General features: G+C 36.3%; 1 protein-coding gene across 1 annotated transcript in view; it reads left to right on the forward strand.

Moving 5' to 3' along the window:
* Taf7l (TATA-box binding protein associated factor 7 like) overlaps positions 1-20,009 on the forward strand; it is a 31,122-nt gene extending 11,113 nt beyond the window's left edge. The window contains exons 5-13 of the mRNA XM_027933804.1: positions 103-229; positions 439-494; positions 5,550-5,591; positions 6,350-6,422; positions 6,764-6,874; positions 7,309-7,542; positions 7,738-7,850; positions 9,004-9,070; positions 19,945-20,009. Of these exons, the coding sequence (XP_027789605.1) occupies positions 103-229; positions 439-494; positions 5,550-5,591; positions 6,350-6,422; positions 6,764-6,874; positions 7,309-7,542; positions 7,738-7,850; positions 9,004-9,070; positions 19,945-20,009 (888 nt within the window). The remainder of the gene's footprint in view (positions 1-102; positions 230-438; positions 495-5,549; positions 5,592-6,349; positions 6,423-6,763; positions 6,875-7,308; positions 7,543-7,737; positions 7,851-9,003; positions 9,071-19,944) is intronic.
* Positions 20,010-20,701: the final 692 nt, after the last annotated feature.

Genomic DNA, 20,701 nt, shown 5'->3' on the forward strand with positions numbered 1-20,701 from the left:
GCTATAGTCAACTTTTTATCTTTGCTACTAAAAGGTATTGTGTAGTTGGACATAATACCTTTATTTTATTTATTTATTTTTATGTTTTATCTTTGCATGTAGATGCTTGTGTGCAGTGCTGATGGTGATCTTCACTCTTCTCCGGAAGAACCAATTACCTCTACTGATGTCAATATAACCGGGAATAACGAAAGGGAAACAGAAAAAAAATATATCTGGAAGCATGGCAGTAAGTCACCTGCCCCTTGCTCATTCTGGCTGACTGTATTTATCTGCTGAATCAGGGACCTCTTTCCTGGTTTATTAGACTCACAAACTCTCTTAAAGGAAGGCATGTCATGAACCAGTAGCTTATAGTATGATCCCTCTATCAAATTCTGATAGACATGTAAATACCTTCAGTTATAAGTATGTTTCACCATGTTGTATTTATTTTAGTTACTCCACCACTTAAGAATGTCAGAAAGAAAAGATTCCGGAAAACAAAAAAAAAGGTGAGTCTCATGCTATTTGTGTGTCTGCTGGGTGGATGAGAAGAGGATAATGAGGGGGAAGAAAAGGAAGAAAGTCAATTAAAAATTAATTTGCTCATTCATTTATATGTTCATTAAACATTTGAAAGTGGGCTAAATGCTTGACACTGTGTGTTAGACATTGGGAATATAGCAATGAATAAAAATAGACCTGTTTTTAAGGCTAGTTATTAGAGGTCTGGAAAAGACCATGAATTTGAAACTCATGATTTTATTTTTGGATTTCAAGATATAGGTTTTTTTTTAATATTTATTTTTAGTTGTAGTTGGACACAATACCTTTATTTTATTTATTTATTTTTACGTTGTGCTGAGGATTGAACCCAGGGTGCACACATGCTAGGTGAGTGCTCTACCACTGAGCCACAACCCCAGCCCTCAAGATATAGTTTTAAAATGAACCCATATAGAACCTGAGATTTGGGAATTGTGGTTATATTCTTTACCTTACTTCAGGCTTGCAGAAACTTTGGTGAGCTACAGGAGTACTGTAGTTTGACTTCTTTTGTTCAATTGAACTTTTTATTTTGAAATAATTTTAGATTCACATATAATTTTAAGAAATAAAAGAGAGCTACTATGTGCCCCTTTCCCAGTTTCCCCCATTATATCATTTTTCAAATGTATAATATAATAATTATAAACAGGAAACTAACATTATTACAGTTCACCAGTCTTATTCAAATCCCATGTTACTTGTACTCGTGTGTTTGGTGCATGTATTTAGTTTTATGCAGTTTTATCCCATGTGAAGGTTTATGTACCCACCTACATTGTTAGAATACTACAGTTCCATCACCTCAAGGATCTCTTAACTTGCCCTTATATAATCATACCCACCTCCCTTCTACCTTACACTCTTGGTTTTTCATCTCTGTAATTTTTAGGATATCATCTATGTGGAAACATACAGTATATAATATCTGAGAGTAGCTTTTTCCCTACTCAGCATAATGCCCTTACACTATATGTAAGCTTTTGCATGCATCAATAGTTTGTTCCTTTTTATTGCTTAGTAGTATTCATTAATATGAATGTACCAATGTGTTTAACTGGACATCTGGGTTGTTTCTAGTTTTTGACCATTATAAGTAAAACTGTGAACAGGTTTTTTGAGTGAACATAAATCTTCAATTCTCTGGGATAAATGCCCAAAAGTGCAATTATTGGGTTGTATGGCAGTTACATATTTAGTTTCATAAGGAACTGCAATGCTTTTTTCAGAGGAAGGTACCATTTTATATTTCCACCCCAAAAATGTGATTCAGTTTATCTACCTCTTCATCAACATTAGGTGTTGTCATCTTTTAGTCAGCTTTTTCACTGCTGTGATTAAAAGACCTGACCAGAACAGTTGCAGAGGAGGAAAGGTTTATTTGGGACTCACAGTTTCAGAGGTCTTAGTCCATAGAAGGCTGACTCCATTTCTCAGGGCTCAAGGTAAGTCAGAACATCATGGAGGAGGAGTGTGTCAGAGAGAAGCAGCTTACATGGTGATCAGGAAGCAGAGAGACACTCCACTCACCAGATTTAAATATATACCCCAAAGCCACACGCCCAATTTCCCCCTCCTCTAGCCCTACCCTACCACTTTAGTTACTACTTATTTAGTTAATCCCTATCAGGGGATTAATTCCCTAATTGGGTTAAGACTCTCACAACCCAGTCATTTCTCCTGTGAACCTTCTTGCATTGTCTCACATATAAGCTTTTGTGGGATACCACATCTAAACCATAACATTCCATCCCGAGCCCCCAAAGGCTCATACTTATTTGATGATACAAAATACATTTAGTCCATTCCCAAGAGTCCCCATGGTCTCAATAGTTCAGAGATTGCTCAATGTTCAAGTCCAAAATCTTTTCTGAGGCTCAAGACAACTCACATTGTGAGCTCCTGTAAAATTAAAAAGCGGTTAACAAGTACCCAGTATATAATGGTACAGAGTAAACATTTCCATTTCCAAATTAGGGACATGGATAGGACCAAGGGAAGATGGAAATCCAGCTGGGCAAACAAGTCCTGTAGCTCCATGTCCAGGATCTGGGGCACGTGGCATTGTGATGTTCTCTCCAAAATGCTTTTATAACTCCACCCCTGTGGCCATGTTGGTTACAATGCAAGTGGCTTTTCTTTGGCTTGTCTCTGCTCAATTCCTGCAGCTTTCCTAGGACAGTATCCCATGTCACTGGCATTTCTTAATCTCGGGGTCTCCATGGCAGCTTTGGCTACCTCCTCAAATCTCCATACCTTGCTTTCTCAGAGAGTGCTTGCAGGGACTCTGACCCTGCTGTACTTTGCCTGGCTTCCAAGGCCTTCCTTTGAAATCTTGGTGGAAGCCTCCATGACCCCCTAACTCCAGCATCCTGCATTCCTGCAGAACCAGCACCATGTGGTTGACGCCAAGGTCTGCTGCCATCTTGAGCAGTACCAAGCCTCCACGGACCCTAGCTGCAGCAGCCTTTCAGTGTCTGGGTGGCTGAGCATATTGAAAAAAGCTTTACAGGTCCCCTTGTACAGAAGGATTCCTCACTGGTCTCTTCTCAAGAGAATTTTCACTTTTACTCCCTTGAGCCTGAGAGAGGTGTGGTCTTGCCAGCTCCTGAGATGCCCTAAAGCCATCTTTCTAATAGTCTCTAGGCAAAGTCCTTAGCATTTCTTTAGTGTCAGTAATGTCTTTAACAACTGCAACTTTCTTAGCTCCAGTTTTACTCCTGCCTTTCAAGTTCAAGTTTTTCAAATATTTCTGCTCTGCTTTCTGCTCCTGAATATCACAATAAATTTGGCTAAAATTTGCCAGCAATATCTGTGCCGACATCTGAATGCTATGCTACCTAGACATTTCTTCTACCAGATTAAGAAGTCTATTGCTTGGGGGCTGAGGTTGTGGCTCAGTTGGCAGAGTGCTTGCCCAGCATGTTTGAGGCACTGGATTTGAGTCTCAGCACCACACATAAATAAAAAATAAAGGTCCACTAACAACTAAAAAAACGTTTAAAAAAGTAAGTCCATTGCTTTTAAAATCATCTCCACAGAAAGTCTCAGGACAGGGGCAAAATGTAGACAACTTCTCAGCCAGAACATAACATGAATGGTATGAATGGCCTCTACTCCAAATTCCAATAGAGTTCTCCTTTTCTGAACCCTCTTGAGCCCTGTCTTCACTGACTACGATCCTATTGGCATTCTGGTCTTCTGAGCTTCCCTATAATATCCCTGTAAACTCCACTTACAACAATCTAAAGCAGCTTGCACTGCCACACATCTCAAAATTCCTCTCACCAATTCCCAAAAGATCAAAAACCACATGGTCAGGCTAGTCACAGCAACAATCCCACTCTTGGTACCAATTTCTGTTTTAGCCAGCTTTTCCACTGCTGTGATTAAAAGACATGACCAGAACAATTGTAGAGGAGGAAAGGTTTATTTGGGGGCTCACAGTTTCAGAGGTCTTAGTCCATAGAAGGCCAGCTCCAGGACATCATGGAGGAAGAGTGTGGCAGAGGAAAGCAGCTTACATGGTGATCAGAAAGCAGAGAGACTCCACTCGCTAGATCCAAATATATACCTAAAGCCACACCCCCAATTCCCACCTCATCCAGCCACACCTTACCACTTCAGTTCCCACTTAGTTAATCCCTGAGGATTAATTCATTAATTGGATTAAGACTCTCACAACCCAATCATTTCTCTGTGAACCTTCTTGCATTGTCTCACACATGGGGTTTTGGGGGGGTATACCACATCTAAACTGTAACATTCTGCCTTTGTTCCCCAAAAGCCATAATATCACCATTTTTAAAAATTTAACCATCCTGATAGGTATATAGTGATTTCATTACAATAATAATTTGTATTTATTTCCCTGATAGCTACAATATTGAATATCTCATGTGTTCATTTTGCACAGATATATACATTTTAGTAAAGCATCTGTTCATGCCTTATGCTCATTTTCTGAAATGACTTTATAGTTGTGTTTGAAGAGTTTTCCTTATATACTGAATACAAGTCTTTGATCATATATGTAGTTTGCCAGTATCTTCTCCTAGACTGTAGCTTGTCTTTTCATCCTCTTTACAGGATCTTTTGAAGGGCAAAAGTTTTAGTTTTGATGAGGTCTAATTTATTAAATTTATTTTCTTTAAGGGATCTTGCATTTTGTGTTAAATCTAAGGAGTCTTTCTTAGCCCAGATCCCAAATACTTTCTCCTTTTTCTTTTCTAAAAGTTTTACATTTTATACTTAAGTCTCCAATCCATTTTTTAGTTAATTTTGTAAAAGTATAAGGTTTAGTTCCAGGTTCATTTTTTTTTTTTTTTTTTTTGCTTAAGAATGCTCAGTTGATCCAGCACTATTTATTATTCTTCCTTTATTGTATTCTTTCCTTCACACCTTTGCCAAAAATCAGTTGGACGTATTTGTGTGTATTTATTTCTGGGTTCTTTATTCTGTTCAACTGATCCATGTGTCAATCTCTCCAGCACATCTCAAAGCAATGGTTTAAAAATCAGAAAACTTCTCACTTCATTTTTCTTTGTCAAGATGGTTTAAACCATTCTAGAGCCTATACATTTCTGTATAAATTTTAGAATAAGCTTGTTTGTATCTACAAAAAGCCTTGCTTTGATCCGAATTTCATTAAACTTATAGATCGGTTTGGGGAGAACTGATATCTTTACTCTTGAGTTTTTTTAATCCATGTGTTGCCTGGACTTTATACTCTTGTTAGTCAGCAGCATTTATTGAGGGCCTACTAAATGTAAAACTAAGTTCAGAATAGTTGTATGGGGCTGAGGTTGTGGCTCAGCATTAGAGCACTTGCCTAGCATGTGCGAGGTGCTGGGTTCAGTCCTCTGTACCACATAAAAATAAATAAATAAAATAAAGGTATTGTGTCCAACTAAACTTAAAAAAATTTTTTTAAAGAATAGTTATAGCGCTCTTGAAGCTTTACTGAAATAGAGCAATCATAAAGTAACTTTTTATTATGTTTATTATGTTTTATTTCATAGACTGCTGATTTCAAGCAAATTGAAGAAATCACCTTTACTGAGGTAGAAAAATCATAATGTAACATCATCATTTACTTTTAATGTGTTTAAATAGCTCACTAGTTTCAAACAAATAATATAAATTGTAAAGGTTACTTCTGAGCCTTCCTTCTCACTTTTAACACCCATTCCCCATATACATATACTAGATTTGATTTCCTGAATAATGAATTCATTGTTGAATGTCCAGTAATTCCTAAATGAAAAGATACAGTGTGGCCAGTGGCCCTGTATATTCCAGTCTGCTTTTTATCTGATTTTATTTCAAAAGCCACTCCTTGGAAGCCAGGATTCACTCTTACCAACGTTTATTTACAATTAATTGCTTATTTCCTCTTGATTTCTATTTGTGGCATGACAAATTGGTTGCTGTGGAGATAATTGTCTAAAGCTGGATTAAAGGGAGAACATGTAGTTAGGATTAAGTTTTTATAGGAACATCTCTAATAATAAAGACACTGGGAGGTGAAATCTAGGAATTTGGATCTTTAAACCAAATTATTTCTAAATAACTAATAGGTATTATAGTTCTTTGCCAGTAAGAATCAGGGCAAATAAGTAATAACTGAGCCTAAGGATTGTACCTCTGAAGGAGGTCTTTACTAAAATAAAAATAAATAAAATAGAACTTTGAGCATCTAGGATGAGAATGTGATGAGCACTAATCATTCAAATTCCTTGGTATATAGGAAAAAAGCCATCCTGCAAAACATAGCTTGTCAAATGAAGCCACTGGTATTCCCTCCTGTACTTTGCTTCAGTACATTGACTCTCCAGATGTGGAGAAAGAAGTGAAGAGACTGCTGTGTTCAGATGCTGAAGCTGTCAGTGCCCGTATCCTTTGTACCAAATATTTTCTGTATAGTCTATTCCACCCCATGTGCATGTGCTGACAAATGTCACTTCCAGTATTTGTGAACCAATTTTGAAGTATATATACAGTACTTGAGATTTTTGAGAAATGTTACTTAATAACTAGGAACAGTAAATACATGTAATAGAAATTTATTTACTTGTGTAATTTAATATAAGCCACATCTCCACACTAGGAATACAGATACAAATGATTTAAAGTTGGATGAAATTAAATAGCACTTTTAGCAAAGAGCTTCTTCCATTTCAACAGTGCCTTCTCCCTTCCCTCTGTTTTTCCCTTGACTGCCTCTTCCTTTCAGGATGGGAAGTCATTGCTGATGATGAAACCAAGGAAATAGAAAGTCAAGGCTGCATTCCAGGCTTTCCAATATCCCCAGGAATGAGTGGCTACAAGCAGGGCCATATCTCAGGTATTTTAGTAAAGACAGAGCGGGAGCTTCAGATAGGTGCAGGCATTAACTGTATGCCAGATCATTATTCAGAGACTCACAGGCCAGTCATAGAAAAAGGATACCTTTGTCCTTCTTCCCTTTTATTGGTTCTCCAGTGCCTTAAGTGTTTTAGATTAGAATTCTACCTCCCATCCATCCCTGGTATTCAACTTCCTATGGACCCTTAGATTCTCTAAATGTCTTGGTCATGGAATAGATAAATGAATGTTAGTGTTTGTATTTCCTCTCCTTATTTCATGAAGGGAATAATCTTCCTACAAGAAAAAAAAAAACATTTATAAAATCCTCTGGTTGCCCAGTGGATTTGAGGGTAAGGAGTATAATTGTATCTGGAGTGGGAGTCATTTGCAAAGCTTCAGAGTTTTCATTTTCCTTTTGTTTAAAACCAATAGAATATGATATGCTTCTGGAGATGTTCAGTGATTCCAGCAGTAATAATCATGATGACGAGGATGAGGATGAGGAGGAGGAGGAAGAGGAGGAAGAGGATGATGAAGATGAAGATGAGGAGGAGGAAGAGGAAGAGATCGAGGAAGATGATTCTGAAGAGGCTCTAGAAAGGGAGCTACAGGCCAGAATTTTTGAATGTAGCCAGTATGAGACAAAGGAAAGTATCAATTCAATAGGTAAGTTAGAGGAAAAGACAAGGGATGGGATAGAGATGAGTGGCAGTGCTAAAGCCTAAGGCTAAATACACAACAGATGGAAGACCAAATTTGAGAGTCCTTGCTTAGATATCTAGTGGTTTTACTTTACTTGAATCTCAATCTGTTAGTTTAGGCTACATTCAAACATATAAAGTCTCTCTCTACTTCTGTTAGTTGTGGAGATTCAGAAGCACATTCATTACAAGGAGAAAAAGCTCCAGCTGATTCAGAGCAAAGCACAAAGACAAAAGGATCTCATCAGAAAAGTGGAAAACCTGACTCTCAAGGTAAGTTCTTGATGGCTGGTATAAAGAAATCCTGATATCTTACTTTCAAAATCTCTATCTTTGTATTTCCACACATATATTTATACAGTATTTTTATTCATTCATGAACATAAAAAACCTCTTAGAAACCTCCAATAAAAACCCTGTTTCATTTTACCTACATAATTTTGGTCATCTAATGTAAGCATTTCGTAGAGGGTAACAGGTGACTTGACAAAAGAAATGCCAGTATTGAGCATTTACTATGCAATTAGCACATAAAGAGCTTTTATTTATTTTTTTTACATAAAGAGCTTTGTATCATCTCATTTCATCTTCAGAGCTCTGAAACAGATACATTCATCATTCCCATTTTATAATTAAAGAATTGAACCTCAAAGAGGTTTAAGTAACTAAGAATCACAGTAAATGTTAGGGCATAGATTTAACCCTGTTATTTGTACCAAAATGTACTCATTTCAGTGAAAAGAATTAGCTAAATTCATTTTAAAATTTTTCTGATGCATGCTTAAATAAGAACAAATATGTTGCCTTATTTTTATTATTACATGTTTAAGAGCATCAACAAAAGGAAAATGTGTGTTTAGGCAACATTTGCTTCCCTCATGATAGTGAGAGAAATTCTGAAGCATCTGGAGAATTATTTACGAGATTTCATTCCCTGTAGAACGGTAGTCATAGAAGGGGAGCAACTTTACACAAGCTGTACCCACTTTGGGAGTTTTCTTTTAGAATATCCAAAGATAATAGCTATGAACATATTCTGAAAAATATAGGTATGTGGTATTATTATAGTTATTGTTACTACGAGTGCTATTAGTTAAGATTAGCAATATTCTGCTGTAGTGAGTGGAAATTGAGTAGGAATCAGAAATGGAGGAGAAATTAGCACTAGAATCCAAGACAGCTTCTTTAATAGGTCCCCATTGCCAAATGATTTATGCTAAACTAGAAAAGGCCTGCTGTGTAGAGTGTATAAAATCAAAGAGGATAGCACATAGTTAGGGAGTAGTTTTTACACACTAATTTCTTGAAAAGGAGTGTATTTTATGTAACTGACAGTTTTCTTATCAAATCATTTAACGAACTGTTTCCCTTGGTTCTCTTTTCCTTTGAGACTCAGCAGTAATCATTCATACAATTTGTTTTCCAGAGTCATCTACACTCTGTGCTGGAGAGGCTTAAGATACAGGAAAAACAAAAAAATGATCAGGTGAGAAGTATGTTTTTAAATTAACCAGAAAACATTTGATACAAAGAACTCCCCACCCTACAACTAATCTTATTTCTATTGTTATTTTTGGCTATTACTCTCAAAGGAATAGTGGTGGACAAATCTTCTAATAAGGGTATCAGGATAGATCAAGGTCCTTGTGAAAATTCACTCATTTAACAGTGATGGCCTATGGAATGAAAAAGCATTGGGTTACAATGTTGTTTTCACGGAGCTAACACTCTAGCAGGAAATACTGACAGCAAACAAATGATCATACAAATATAAGGGTAAAAATTGTAAGGAAGTGCTATGAAGGAAAAAAAGTTAATGGTGCTATTAGAATAAAGAGAATCTTAAATTAAATTGAGGGATCATGATAGACCTCTCTGAGAAAACCATATTTAAGCCTAGACCTGAAGAATAAGTCCAACCCAAGACTGGGATAAAAAGATTCTTTGGGTGGAATAAATATAATTTTTCACATTGGGAAACAATTTGGCCTCTCTGAGGACCTATGGAATATTTAAACAAGGAAGAGAGTGGCTTAACATAAAGTTGGAGAAGTGGCAGAAGCTGCAGTGTATGGTCCCTTGCAGGCATGATAAGGATTTTTTTTTACATACTCTTCTTCCCCCTTATCATCTTCTTCTATTCTACTGGTCCTCCCTTCCATTTTTTAAAATTTGTTGTAATTAGTTAAACATGACGGTGTACACAAATGGAGCACAATTTCTCATTCCTCTGGCTGTACATGGTGCAGAGTCACACCAGTAGTGTAATCAAACATGTATATAGGGTAATAATGTCTGTCTAATCCTACCATACTTCCATCCCCTTAGCCCCACCCCTACCCTCACTCCCCTCTGCAAGATTCAAAGTAAAGATTCAGACGAAACATTTGGCCTTTGGTTTTGGGGGATTGGCTTATTTCACTTAGCATGGTGTTCTCTAGTTCCATCCATTTACCGGCAAATGCCATAATTTCATTTTTCCTTAAGGTTAACTAATATTCCATTATGTATATGTGCCACATTTTCTTTATCCATTCATCTGTTGAAGGGCATCTAGGTTTGTTCCATAGTTTAGCTATTGTGAATTGGGCTGCTATAAACATTGATGTAGCTGCATCACTGTAGTATGCTGAATTTAAGTTCTTTGGATATAAACCGAGGAGTGGGATAGCTGTGTCAAATGGTGGTTCCATTCCAAATTTTCTGAGGAATCTCCATACTATCCTAAGTGGTGTGCACCAATTTGTAATCCCACGAGCAAGGTATGAGTAAACCTTTTTCCCCACATCCTTGCCAACATTTATTATTGCTTGTATTCTTTATGATTGCTATTCCAACTAGAGTGAGATGAAATCTTAGAGTAGTTTTGATTTGAATTTCTCTAATTGCTGGAGATTCCTGTAGGCTTTCTCTTCACGTTATTGATTGTTTCCTTTGCTGAGAAGAAGCTTTTTAATTTGAATCAATTCCATTTATTGATTCTTAATTTTACTTCTTGTTCTTTAGGAGTCTTGTAAAGGAAGTCAGGTCCTAAGCCGGCATGATGAAGATGTGAGCCTACTTTTTGTTCTATTAAGTGTAAGGTCTCTGTTTTAGTGCCTAAGTCTTTGATCCACTTTGAGTTGAGTGCAGGGTGAGAGAGAGAGAGACAGGATTAATTTAATTTTGCTACGTATGAATTTCCAGTTTTCCCAGCACCATTTGTTGAATAGGCTATCTTTTCTCCAATGTATGATTTTGGCGCCTTTGTCTACTATGAGATAACTGTATTTATATGGGTTTGTCTCTGTGTCTTCTATTTTGTACCATTGGTCTACATGTTTATTTTGATGCCAATACTATACTGTATTTATTACTATTGCTCTGTAGTATAGTTTAAGGTCTGGTATTGGATGCCTCTTTTACTAAGGATTGCTTTGGCTATTCTGGGTCTCTTATTTTTCCAAATGAATTTCATGATTGCATTTCCTAGTTCTATGAAGAATGTTATTGGGATTTTAATAGGAATTGCATTAAATCTGAATAACAATTTTGGTAGTATGGCCATTTTGGAAATATTAATTCTGCCTATCAAAGAATATGGGAGATGTTTTCATTTTCTAAAGTCTAGTTTCTTTCTTTAGTGTTCTGTAGTTTTCATTGTAGAGATCTTTCACCTCTTTTGTTAGATTGATTCCCAAGTATTTCTTTCTTTCTTTTTTTTTTTTTTGAGGTTATTGTGAATGGGGTAGTTTTCCTAATTTCTCTTGCAGTGGATTCATCACTTATTTATAGAAATGCATTTGATTTATAGGTGTTGATTTTACATCATGCTATTTTTCTGAATTCATTTATTAGTTCTAGAAGTTTTCTAGTGGAATTTTTGGATCGTCTAATTATAGAATCATGTCATTGGCAAATAGTGATAGTTTTAGTTCTTCTTTTCCTATTTGTATCCCTTTAATTTCTTTTGTCTTTCTAATCACTCTGGCTAGAGTTTCAAATAGAAGTGGTGAAAGAGGGAATTTTTAGAGGGAATTCATCATCATTTAGAATGATGATGGCCTTGGGCTTAGCATAGATAGCTTTTGCAATGTTGAGGTATGTTCCTACTATCCCTAGTTTTTAAATTGTTTTGAACATGAAGAGATGCTGTATTTTGTCAAATGCTTTTTCTGCATCTATTGAGATAATCATATGATTCTTGGCTTTAAGTCTACTGATATGATGTATTATGTTTATTGATTTCTGTATGTTGAATCAACTTTGCGTCCCTGGGATGAACCCCACTTGATCATGGCGCACTATCTTTTAAATATGTTTTTGTATTAAATTTTCCAGAATTATATTGAGAATTTTTTGTGTCTATGTTCACCAGGGATATTGGTCTGAAGCTTTCTTTCCTTGATGTGTCTTTGTCTGGTTTTGTTATCAGGGTGATACTAGCCTCATAGAATGAGTTTGGAAGGGTTCCCTGTTTTTCTATTTCATGGAATAATTTGAGAAGTATTGTTTTTAGTTCTTCTTTGAAGGTCTTGCAGAACTCAGCTGAGAGTCCATATGGTCCTGGGCTTTTCTTGGTTGGTAGGCTTTTGATGGTGTCTTCAATTTCATTGCTTGAAATTGATCTATTTAAATTTTTTATGTCCTCCTGATTCAGTTTGGGCAGATCATATGTCTCTAGAAATTTGTTGATGTCTTAGACCTTTATTGCAGTATAAATTTTCAAACTAGTTTCTAATTATCTTCTGTATTCCAATAGTATCTGTCGTGGTATTTCCTTTTTCATCACAAATATTAGTAATTTGAGTTTTCTCTCTCCTCCTCTTCATTAGCATGGCTAAGGGTTTATCAATTTTATTAATTTTTTCAAAGAAGCAACTTTTCATTGTTAGTTTTTTTTCAATTGTTTCTTTTGTTTCAATTTCATTGATTTAAGCTCTGATTTTAATTATTTCCTGTCTTCTGCTTTTGGAGTTGATTTGTTCGTCCTTTTCTAGGACTTTGAGATGTAATGTTAGGTCATTTATTTGTTGACTTTTTATTCTTTTTATGAATGAGCTAAATGCAATGAACTTTCCTCTTAGTACTGCCTTCATGGTGTCCCAGAGATTTTGATATGTTGTATTTATGTATTTTGATATGTTCTCTAATAATTTTTTATCTCCTCACTGATGTCTTTTGCTACCCATTGTTCATTCAGTAGCATATTATTTAGTCTTCATGTGTTGGAGTAGCTTCTATTTTTAATTTTCTCATTGATTTCTAATTTCATTCCATTAAGATCTGATAGAATGCAGGGTAGTATCTTTATTTTTTTTGTATTTGTGGCATAACATATGGTCTATTTTAGAGAAGGATCCATGTGCTACTGAGAAGAAGGTATATTTGCTTGATGATGGATAAAATACTCTGTGTCTGTTAAGTCTAAATCGTTGATTGTATTATTTAGCTCTGTAGTTTCTTTGTTTAGTTTTTGTTTGGAAGATCTATCCAGTGGTGAAAGAGGTATGTTAAAGTCACAAAGAAGTTTTGATTTGCATTTTCCTGATTCCTAGGGATGTTGATTTTTTTTTTTTTGATATATTCATTGACCATATATTCTTTAGAGAAATGTCTCTTTCATTTTTTTGCCCATTTATTGATTGGGTTATTGGTTTTTGGTTTTTTTGGTGTTAAGCTTTTTGAGTTTTTTATATATATTCTGGATAGTATTCCTCAGATGAGTAGCTGGCAAAGATTTTCTCCTATAGGCTTTCTCTTCACACTTTTAAATCATTTTATTTGCTTTTTAATTTTATGCCATCTCACTTATTGATTCCTATTTTTATTTATTGAGCTGTAGGGATCTTTTTAAGGAAGTCAGTGCCTATACCAATATGATTGTTCTTCTTCTTCTCCTTCTCCTCCTTCTCCTCCTCCTTCTCCTCCTTCTCCTCCTCCTCCTCCTCCTTCTCCTCCTTCTCCTCCTCCTCCTCCTCCAGGGATTGAACCCAGGGGTGCTTAACCACTGAGTCACATCCCCAGCCCCAGCCCTTTTAACATTTTATTTATAGACAGGGTCTTGCTGAAATGCTTCAGGCCTCATTAAGTAGCTGAGGCTGGCTTTGAACTTGCAACTCTCTTGCCTTAGCCTCCTGAGCTGCTGGGATTACAGGTATGTGCCACTGTGCCCAACTAATATGATGGATTTTTGACCCTGTGTTTTCTTCTAGCAGCTGCAAGGTTTTTGATCTAATTCCTAAGTCTCTGATCCATTTTAATTGGGTATATTTAGCAGGTAAATGATAGGGATCTAGTTTAATTCTTTTATATATGGATATTCAGTTCCTAACACCATTTGTTATAAGGCTACCTTTTTTCCAATATATATTTTTGACACACTTGTTAAGTATTAGATGACTGTAAGTATGTGGATTTGTCTCTATGTTCTATTCCTTTGGTGTTCATTTCTATTTTGATGCCAATACCATGCTGATTTTGTTACTATAGCTCTGTAGTATGATTTGAGATCAGGTATTGTGATGCCTCCGGCTTCACTCTTCTTACTCAGGATTGCTTTGGCTATTCTGGGTCTCTTATTCTTCCAAATGAATTTTAGGACTGTTTTTTTCTAGTTCTGTGAAGAATATCATTGGTATTTAGATGGTGATTCGTGTATATTGCTTTTGGCAGTATGGCCATTTTGACAATGATAATTCTGCCTATCCAAGAACATGGGAGGTTTCATATTCTAAAGTCTTCTTCAGTTTTTTTCTTCAGTGTTCTATAATTGACATTGTAGAGATCATTCACCTCTTTAGTTAGATTAATCCCCAAATATTTTTTAAGTTGTTACAGATTGGATAAATTTCCTGATTTATTTCTCAGTAGAATCACTGTTGGAATATAGGAAAGCTATTGAGTTATGAATGTTGATCTTGTATCCTGCTACTTTGCTGAATTTATCAGCTCTAGAAGTCTTCTGGTGGAGTTTTTTTTTTTTTTTGAGGGGGGGGTCTTCTATATGTAAGATCATGTCAACAGCAAACAGAGATAATGTAAGTACTTCTTTTCCTATTTGTATCCATTTAATATCCTTCTCTTGCCTGATTGCTCTGACTAGTTTTAAGAACTATAGTGAATAGAAGTGGTAAGAATAAACATTCTTGTCTTGTTCCTGATTTTAGAGGAAATGTTTTCATTTTTTTCTCCATTCAGTTTGATGTTGGCTTGGGTTTGTCATATACAGCTTTTATAATGTCAAAGTAAGCTCCTTCTATCCCTATTTTCTCCTGTGTTTGCAACATGATTGGGTGCTGGATTTTTATCAAAGGCCTTTTGTGCATCTATTGAGATGACCATATGATTCTCGTCCTTAATTCTATTTATGTGGTTAATTACATTTATTGATTAGTGCAAGTTTAACCAACTTTGTATCCTTGGGATGAAACCCACTTGATCATGTTGTATATTATCTTCTTGATATCTTTTGAATGCTTATTTTATTAATGATTTTTGCATCTGTGTTCATCAGGGATATTGGTCTGTAGTTTTCTTTCCTGTATCTTTGTCTGGCTTTTGTATCAGGGTTATACTGGCTTCATAGAATGTATTTGGGAGTGTTCTCTGTCAGTTTCATGGAATCATTTGAGAAAGACTGGTATTAGTTCTTCTTTAAAGACCTGGTAGAATTCAGCTGAAAGCCATCTGGTTCTGGGCTTTTCTTTGTTGGAAAGCATTTAATTGCTGTTTCAGGTTTATTACTTAATATTGGTCTGTTCAGATTTTTCTCTCTCTTCCTGTTCAACTTGTCGAGCTCATATGTATTTAGAAATTTGACAGTGTCTTCTAGATTTTTCAGTTTATGGGAATGTAAATTTTCAAAATAGTTTCTAATGATCCCATGGGTTTCAGAAATGTCTGTGGTTATATCTCCTTTTTCATCTCTAATTGTTTAAAATTTGGTTCTCTCTCTTTTGGTTAGTTTGGCTAAGGATTCATCAGTCTTCTTTATCTTTTCAAAGAACCAACTCTTTGTTGCATTGATCTTGTGTATTGTTTTTTTTTTTTTTCACTAATTTTGGCTCTGATCTTAATTATTTCCTGTCTTCTACTGGTTTTGTAATTAGTTTGCTAATTTTCTTCTAAGGCCTTGAGGTGGAGCATAAACTTATTTATTTGGGATATATTTTTTAATTTGGCACTCAATGCTATAGATTTTCCTCTTGGAACTGTTTTATACTGTCCCAGAGATTTTGGTGTCTCTGCTTTCATTTGTTTCTAAGAATTTCTTGATTTCTTCTCTCATTTCTTCTATAATCCATTCCTCATTTTAAAGAGTATTGTTCAATCTCTGTTGTTTTTATGTGGTTTTTATTATTTTTCTTGCTGTTGATTTCTAATTTCACTCCATTATGATCTCATAGGACAATATTAGTTTTTGTATTTACTAAGACTTGTATTGTGACCAAGAATAAGGCCTATTTTGGAAAATGTTCCATGAGCTGCTGAGAAGAAAGTAAATTCAGTTGTTTTAGAGTGAAATATTCTATAGATATTTATTCCGTTCATTTGATTTATAGTATTATTTATAATACTATAAATTGGAAATTTATAGTATTATAAATAATAATTTATATTATTTGGAATATATATGATTGGAAATCACCCAATTTTTTTTTTTTTGGTACCAGGGATTGAATTCAGGGGCACTTATTTACTGAACCACATCCCCAGCCCTTTTTTGTATCTTATTTAGAGACAAGGTTTCACTGAGTTGCTTAGGGCCTCACTAAATTACTGAGGCTGGCTTTGAACTCTCAATCCTCCTGCCTCAGCCTCCTGAGCCACTGGATTTCAGGTTTGTGCCACTGTTCCTGGCACCAAATATTATTGTATTGGGGCACATCTGGGATTTAATGTCAAGAAGTGGGTTTTTAAGTGTAATTTGGTACACTGACATTGGACATATATATTTGCTGTTGCTACATCTTCTTGTTCATTGTTTCCTTTACCAGTATGTATTGGCTTTCTTTGTCCCTTCTGATTGATTTTTGCTTGACATCTGCTTGGTCAGATATGAGAATAGTTAATCCTGCTTGATTTTGGACTCCCATTTGCATGGAATTTTTTTCCATCCTTTTCCTTTCAGCCTGTGGTTGTTTTTGCCTGTTAGAAGAGTCTCTTGCAAACAGCATGTAGTTGGATCTTGTTTTTAATCCATTTAGTAATCTATGTTACTAAATCTATGTCTTTTAATTAGGGAGTTGAGACCATTTACATTCAGTGTTATTTGAGTATGTGTTGTTTCCTGACATTTTGGTTTGATGGCTGTATTTAAATCTGTCTTGATTTTCATTTAGTTGTTGTCCTTCTAATGGTCTTCATTTTGGAGGGATCTTTGAGGTTTTTTTGTTGTTGTTTCTCTATGGCAGTATATCTCTGATATTTGTAGTGCTGGTGTTGTTTATCCTTGTCATGGAAAGTTTTTAAGTTTTGAAAGATAGCTTTGCTGGATATAGCAATCTTCACTGGCAATTGTTTTCTTTTAGAGCTTGGAATATATCATTTCAGGTCCTCCTTGACTCTAGACTCTGAATTGATAAGTCAGAAAAGAGCCTTATTAGTTTGCCTCTAAATATGAACTGATGTTTTTCTCTTGACACTTTCAATATTCTTTCCTTATTTTCTATGTTAAGCAGTTTGATTATGGTATGTCTTGGAGAGGTTCTCTTTTGATCTTGTCTAATTGGGGTCCTATATGCCTCCTGTATGTGGATGTGTATCTCATTTCTGATATGGGGAAATTTTTGTTACCATTTCATTCAAAGATGTTCTTTATGCCTTTAGCCTATATCTCCATGTTCTCTACTGTTCCAATGACTCTTGAATTTATTATCTGATGCTGTACCAGAGTTCCTGTATATTCTGATCGTGGTCTTTTATTTTTTGTTCTTTATTGTATACTTGGTATTCAAGTTCATATACCCCATCTTTAGGACCTGATGTTCTATTTTCTACACAATCTAATCTATTGGTGATGCTTTCAAATGAAGTTTTAATTTGATTCATTGTGTCTCTCACTTCCAAGAAATCTGATTGGTTTCTTTTCATTATCTCTATTTCTTTATTGAAATGATCTTTCATCTCCTGTATTTGCTCTCTTAATTCATTCCTTAGAGCTTCTTTTAGTTTATTGAACATTTTAATAATCAGTTTTTAAATTTTTTTAGTTGTAGTTGGACACAATTCTTTTTAAATTTTATTTATTTATTTTCATGTGATACTGAGGATTGAACCCAGGGCCTCGCACATGCTAGACAAGCACTCTACCACTGAGCCACAACCCCAGCCCCTTAATAAACAGTTTCCATAGTCTTTATCTAGAATTTCATCCACTTTTGTATATGTGGGATCCTTTGTTGGAGATTGTAAATTTTGTAGGGAGAAGATTTGTTTGCCTTTTTCATATGTTTTCAGAGGTCCTGGACTTGTGCATCAATTGAAATGGATTCCTCTTTCTCTTTCATACATATGTCCTTTTATATGTAGTTATATTTTTTTGTTCTGAGATTTCTCCCTGTTTTTGATGTATGAATATGTATCCGGGAATGAGACCTGAGGTCCCACTCTGGTTGTTCCTCCTTGGGGCTAGGTTATTAGTTTAGGGGTTTTGTCTTCCCAGTTCTGTGTTGAAATATTGTTGGGGCTCAGGTGGGGCTAGATCATGTGGGGTGAGATTTGCTGTTACTTGACTGAGTTGTGAGTATTGCTCAGCAGCAGGATCTCTACTTAACAAAACTGAAATGTCTCAATCCCTTCCTAGCCCCTCTTAGAGGAAGAGGGGAGCCAGGAATAGCACTAATGTTAGCAACAGATGTACAGCCTTAAGATAAATGTCTGGTGTCTGTTTTGATATCTATAACACTAACTGCTACCTGCATAGGAATGGTAGGGTCAGCATTTAATATCAGCTCCAACATTAAAAAAAAAAGAAAACTGAACTAGATCGAGCATTATACACCAGGTGTCTACTACAACATCCACTTAATCACAACATAAATGGGGTAGGAATTACAAAAACTGTATTATTTTATCAGATATTACAATTACAGTTTATTAAATGAAGAGAAAATAGGGTAGGAAGGCAAGATAAAGTTTGAGATATTTAAAATACTAACAGGGAAGAGGCAGGAGATAGGTAGCAGATGATGGCTATAAAGAAGGAGTAAAAAATAACTAAAAGTAATTTTAAAAATGAAAGCAAGGGCTGGGTGCAGTGGCATATGCCTGTAATCCCAGCAGCTCGGCAAGCTGAAGCAGGTGGGTTGTGAGTTCAAAGCCAGCCTCAGCAATTTAACAAGGCCCTAAGTAATTCAGCAAGACCCTGTCTCTAAATAAAACATAAAAAGGACTGGGGATGTGGCTCAGTGGTTAAGGGCCCCTGGGTTCAATCCTCGGTTTAAAAAAAAAAATGAAAGAGAGGAAGAGGCAACAGGAAAATTTGGTTACTAGTGGGGGAAGAGAGTAAAGAAGTGGTAATAGTAGGCCTAATAATAGGGACAAATGTAAGATCAACTCAAACCCACATATAATTTTATCCCACTTAAGTCAGACCAAAGCTAAATAATAAATGGGTGATGAAGAAAGCAATTAAAGTAAATTCATATGAATAAATATATATGTATATGTGTGTGAAAAATTAAATTAAAAATTAAAAGAGGGGCATGTGGAAAAATATGATAAATCGTAATGAGAAATAAAGGGCTTATTTCCAGAGGTGCTCAAAACTGTTGGCAAGGATAGATTTTCTTTCTTTGTATTATGGGCTCTTGTCGGGGTTTTTAGTCCCCCATTCCCTCCTGACCTGTGGGAGAGATTGGGGGAGCATGCCAAGAAAGGTAAAGGTCGACTGGCCACCCACATCCAGCCCTCCCTCCCTGGAGGACAATCAGACGCTCCAGGGAGAACTGTCAAAGCAGGATCTCATTTAATGAGAAAACATACACAGCTAATATAATGTACAGGAGCCAATCAGGTCAGAAAGGTGGGGAGAATTTACATCTACACCCATCCTACAGGCAGTAATGTCCATGAGGGCAGAGGGGTTCTGAGCCTATCCTAGAGGTGGTCTTTTTCTTCATCACAACCCAGGGCAATGCCTTCTGGCTAATCGCTAGGTGCTCTCTTAGCCACATGTGGCCCCAGGACTGGGAAGCGGGTAGCAGCCAGCAAGTTAAGTTTCCTCTTTTCTGATGCAACATGCCCCACGTTACATTATGACCTACATCTCCCCTGTTTTGTTTTATTAGCAGGTGTTTGCCTTACTTGAGAGTGTGCCTGTCTTAGGTCGTCCCCCTCTGGGGATCTTACCCGTCATTGACTACCACTCTGGCTCTTCTGGCAGTTCACCTGCAGGGTCGGCAGACCCAATGGGAAGCTTTAAGAAAGGGAGATGTCTATCGCCTGTGAAGGACACCTTTCTGCTCCCGGCTTACACCTGTTTGTCCTGGTAGGGGCATGACCAACCTCATAGGGTTCCCAGTCAGCATCTTGTAAGACAGCGTGTTGCTGCCAGACCACCATCAGTTGAACAGCTCTGGCTCGATAAGGGAGCCACCCACCCGTTAGTCCAGTCCTTAGAAAGCTAGATTGCAGTTCATTCCAACAGGTTTTAAGGCCTTCTTGTAGTCTCTTGATCTTGTCTTGGACGATACCAGAGCGATTGGCATAGAAGCAGCACTCCTCCTGTAGGAATAGGCATAGTCCCCCTTCTCGAGCGGTAAGTAGGTCCAGGTCATGACGGTTTTGGAGGACAACTGTAGCCAAGGAATGAGTTGAGATTGCAGGTCTAAGATAGTGTTGGCAACATGGTGCATACCATCTATCATCTGCTGAGAAAGCTTATTGCACATTTGTAAAGAAGTACAGAGGCCAGCAAGTCCAGTTCCCATCCCTGTGGCCACGATGAATGCCACGAGGGAGACAATGAGGAGTCTGGTCACAATCAGGCAAAGCGTCCAGAATGGTCTTTTCATTTTTACAATTAAAGAATCATACCTCAATGTAAAAAGTAACATAAAACTTTACACATCCTATTGATAACAGGTCCAGTTATAGAACATCAAATGATATAAATAAATCTCCAATATGTTTTTCTTTTA

Source organism: Marmota flaviventris, chromosome X (assembly GCF_047511675.1).
Source record: "Marmota flaviventris isolate mMarFla1 chromosome X, mMarFla1.hap1, whole genome shotgun sequence".
Classification (NCBI taxonomy): domain Eukaryota; kingdom Metazoa; phylum Chordata; class Mammalia; order Rodentia; family Sciuridae; genus Marmota; species Marmota flaviventris.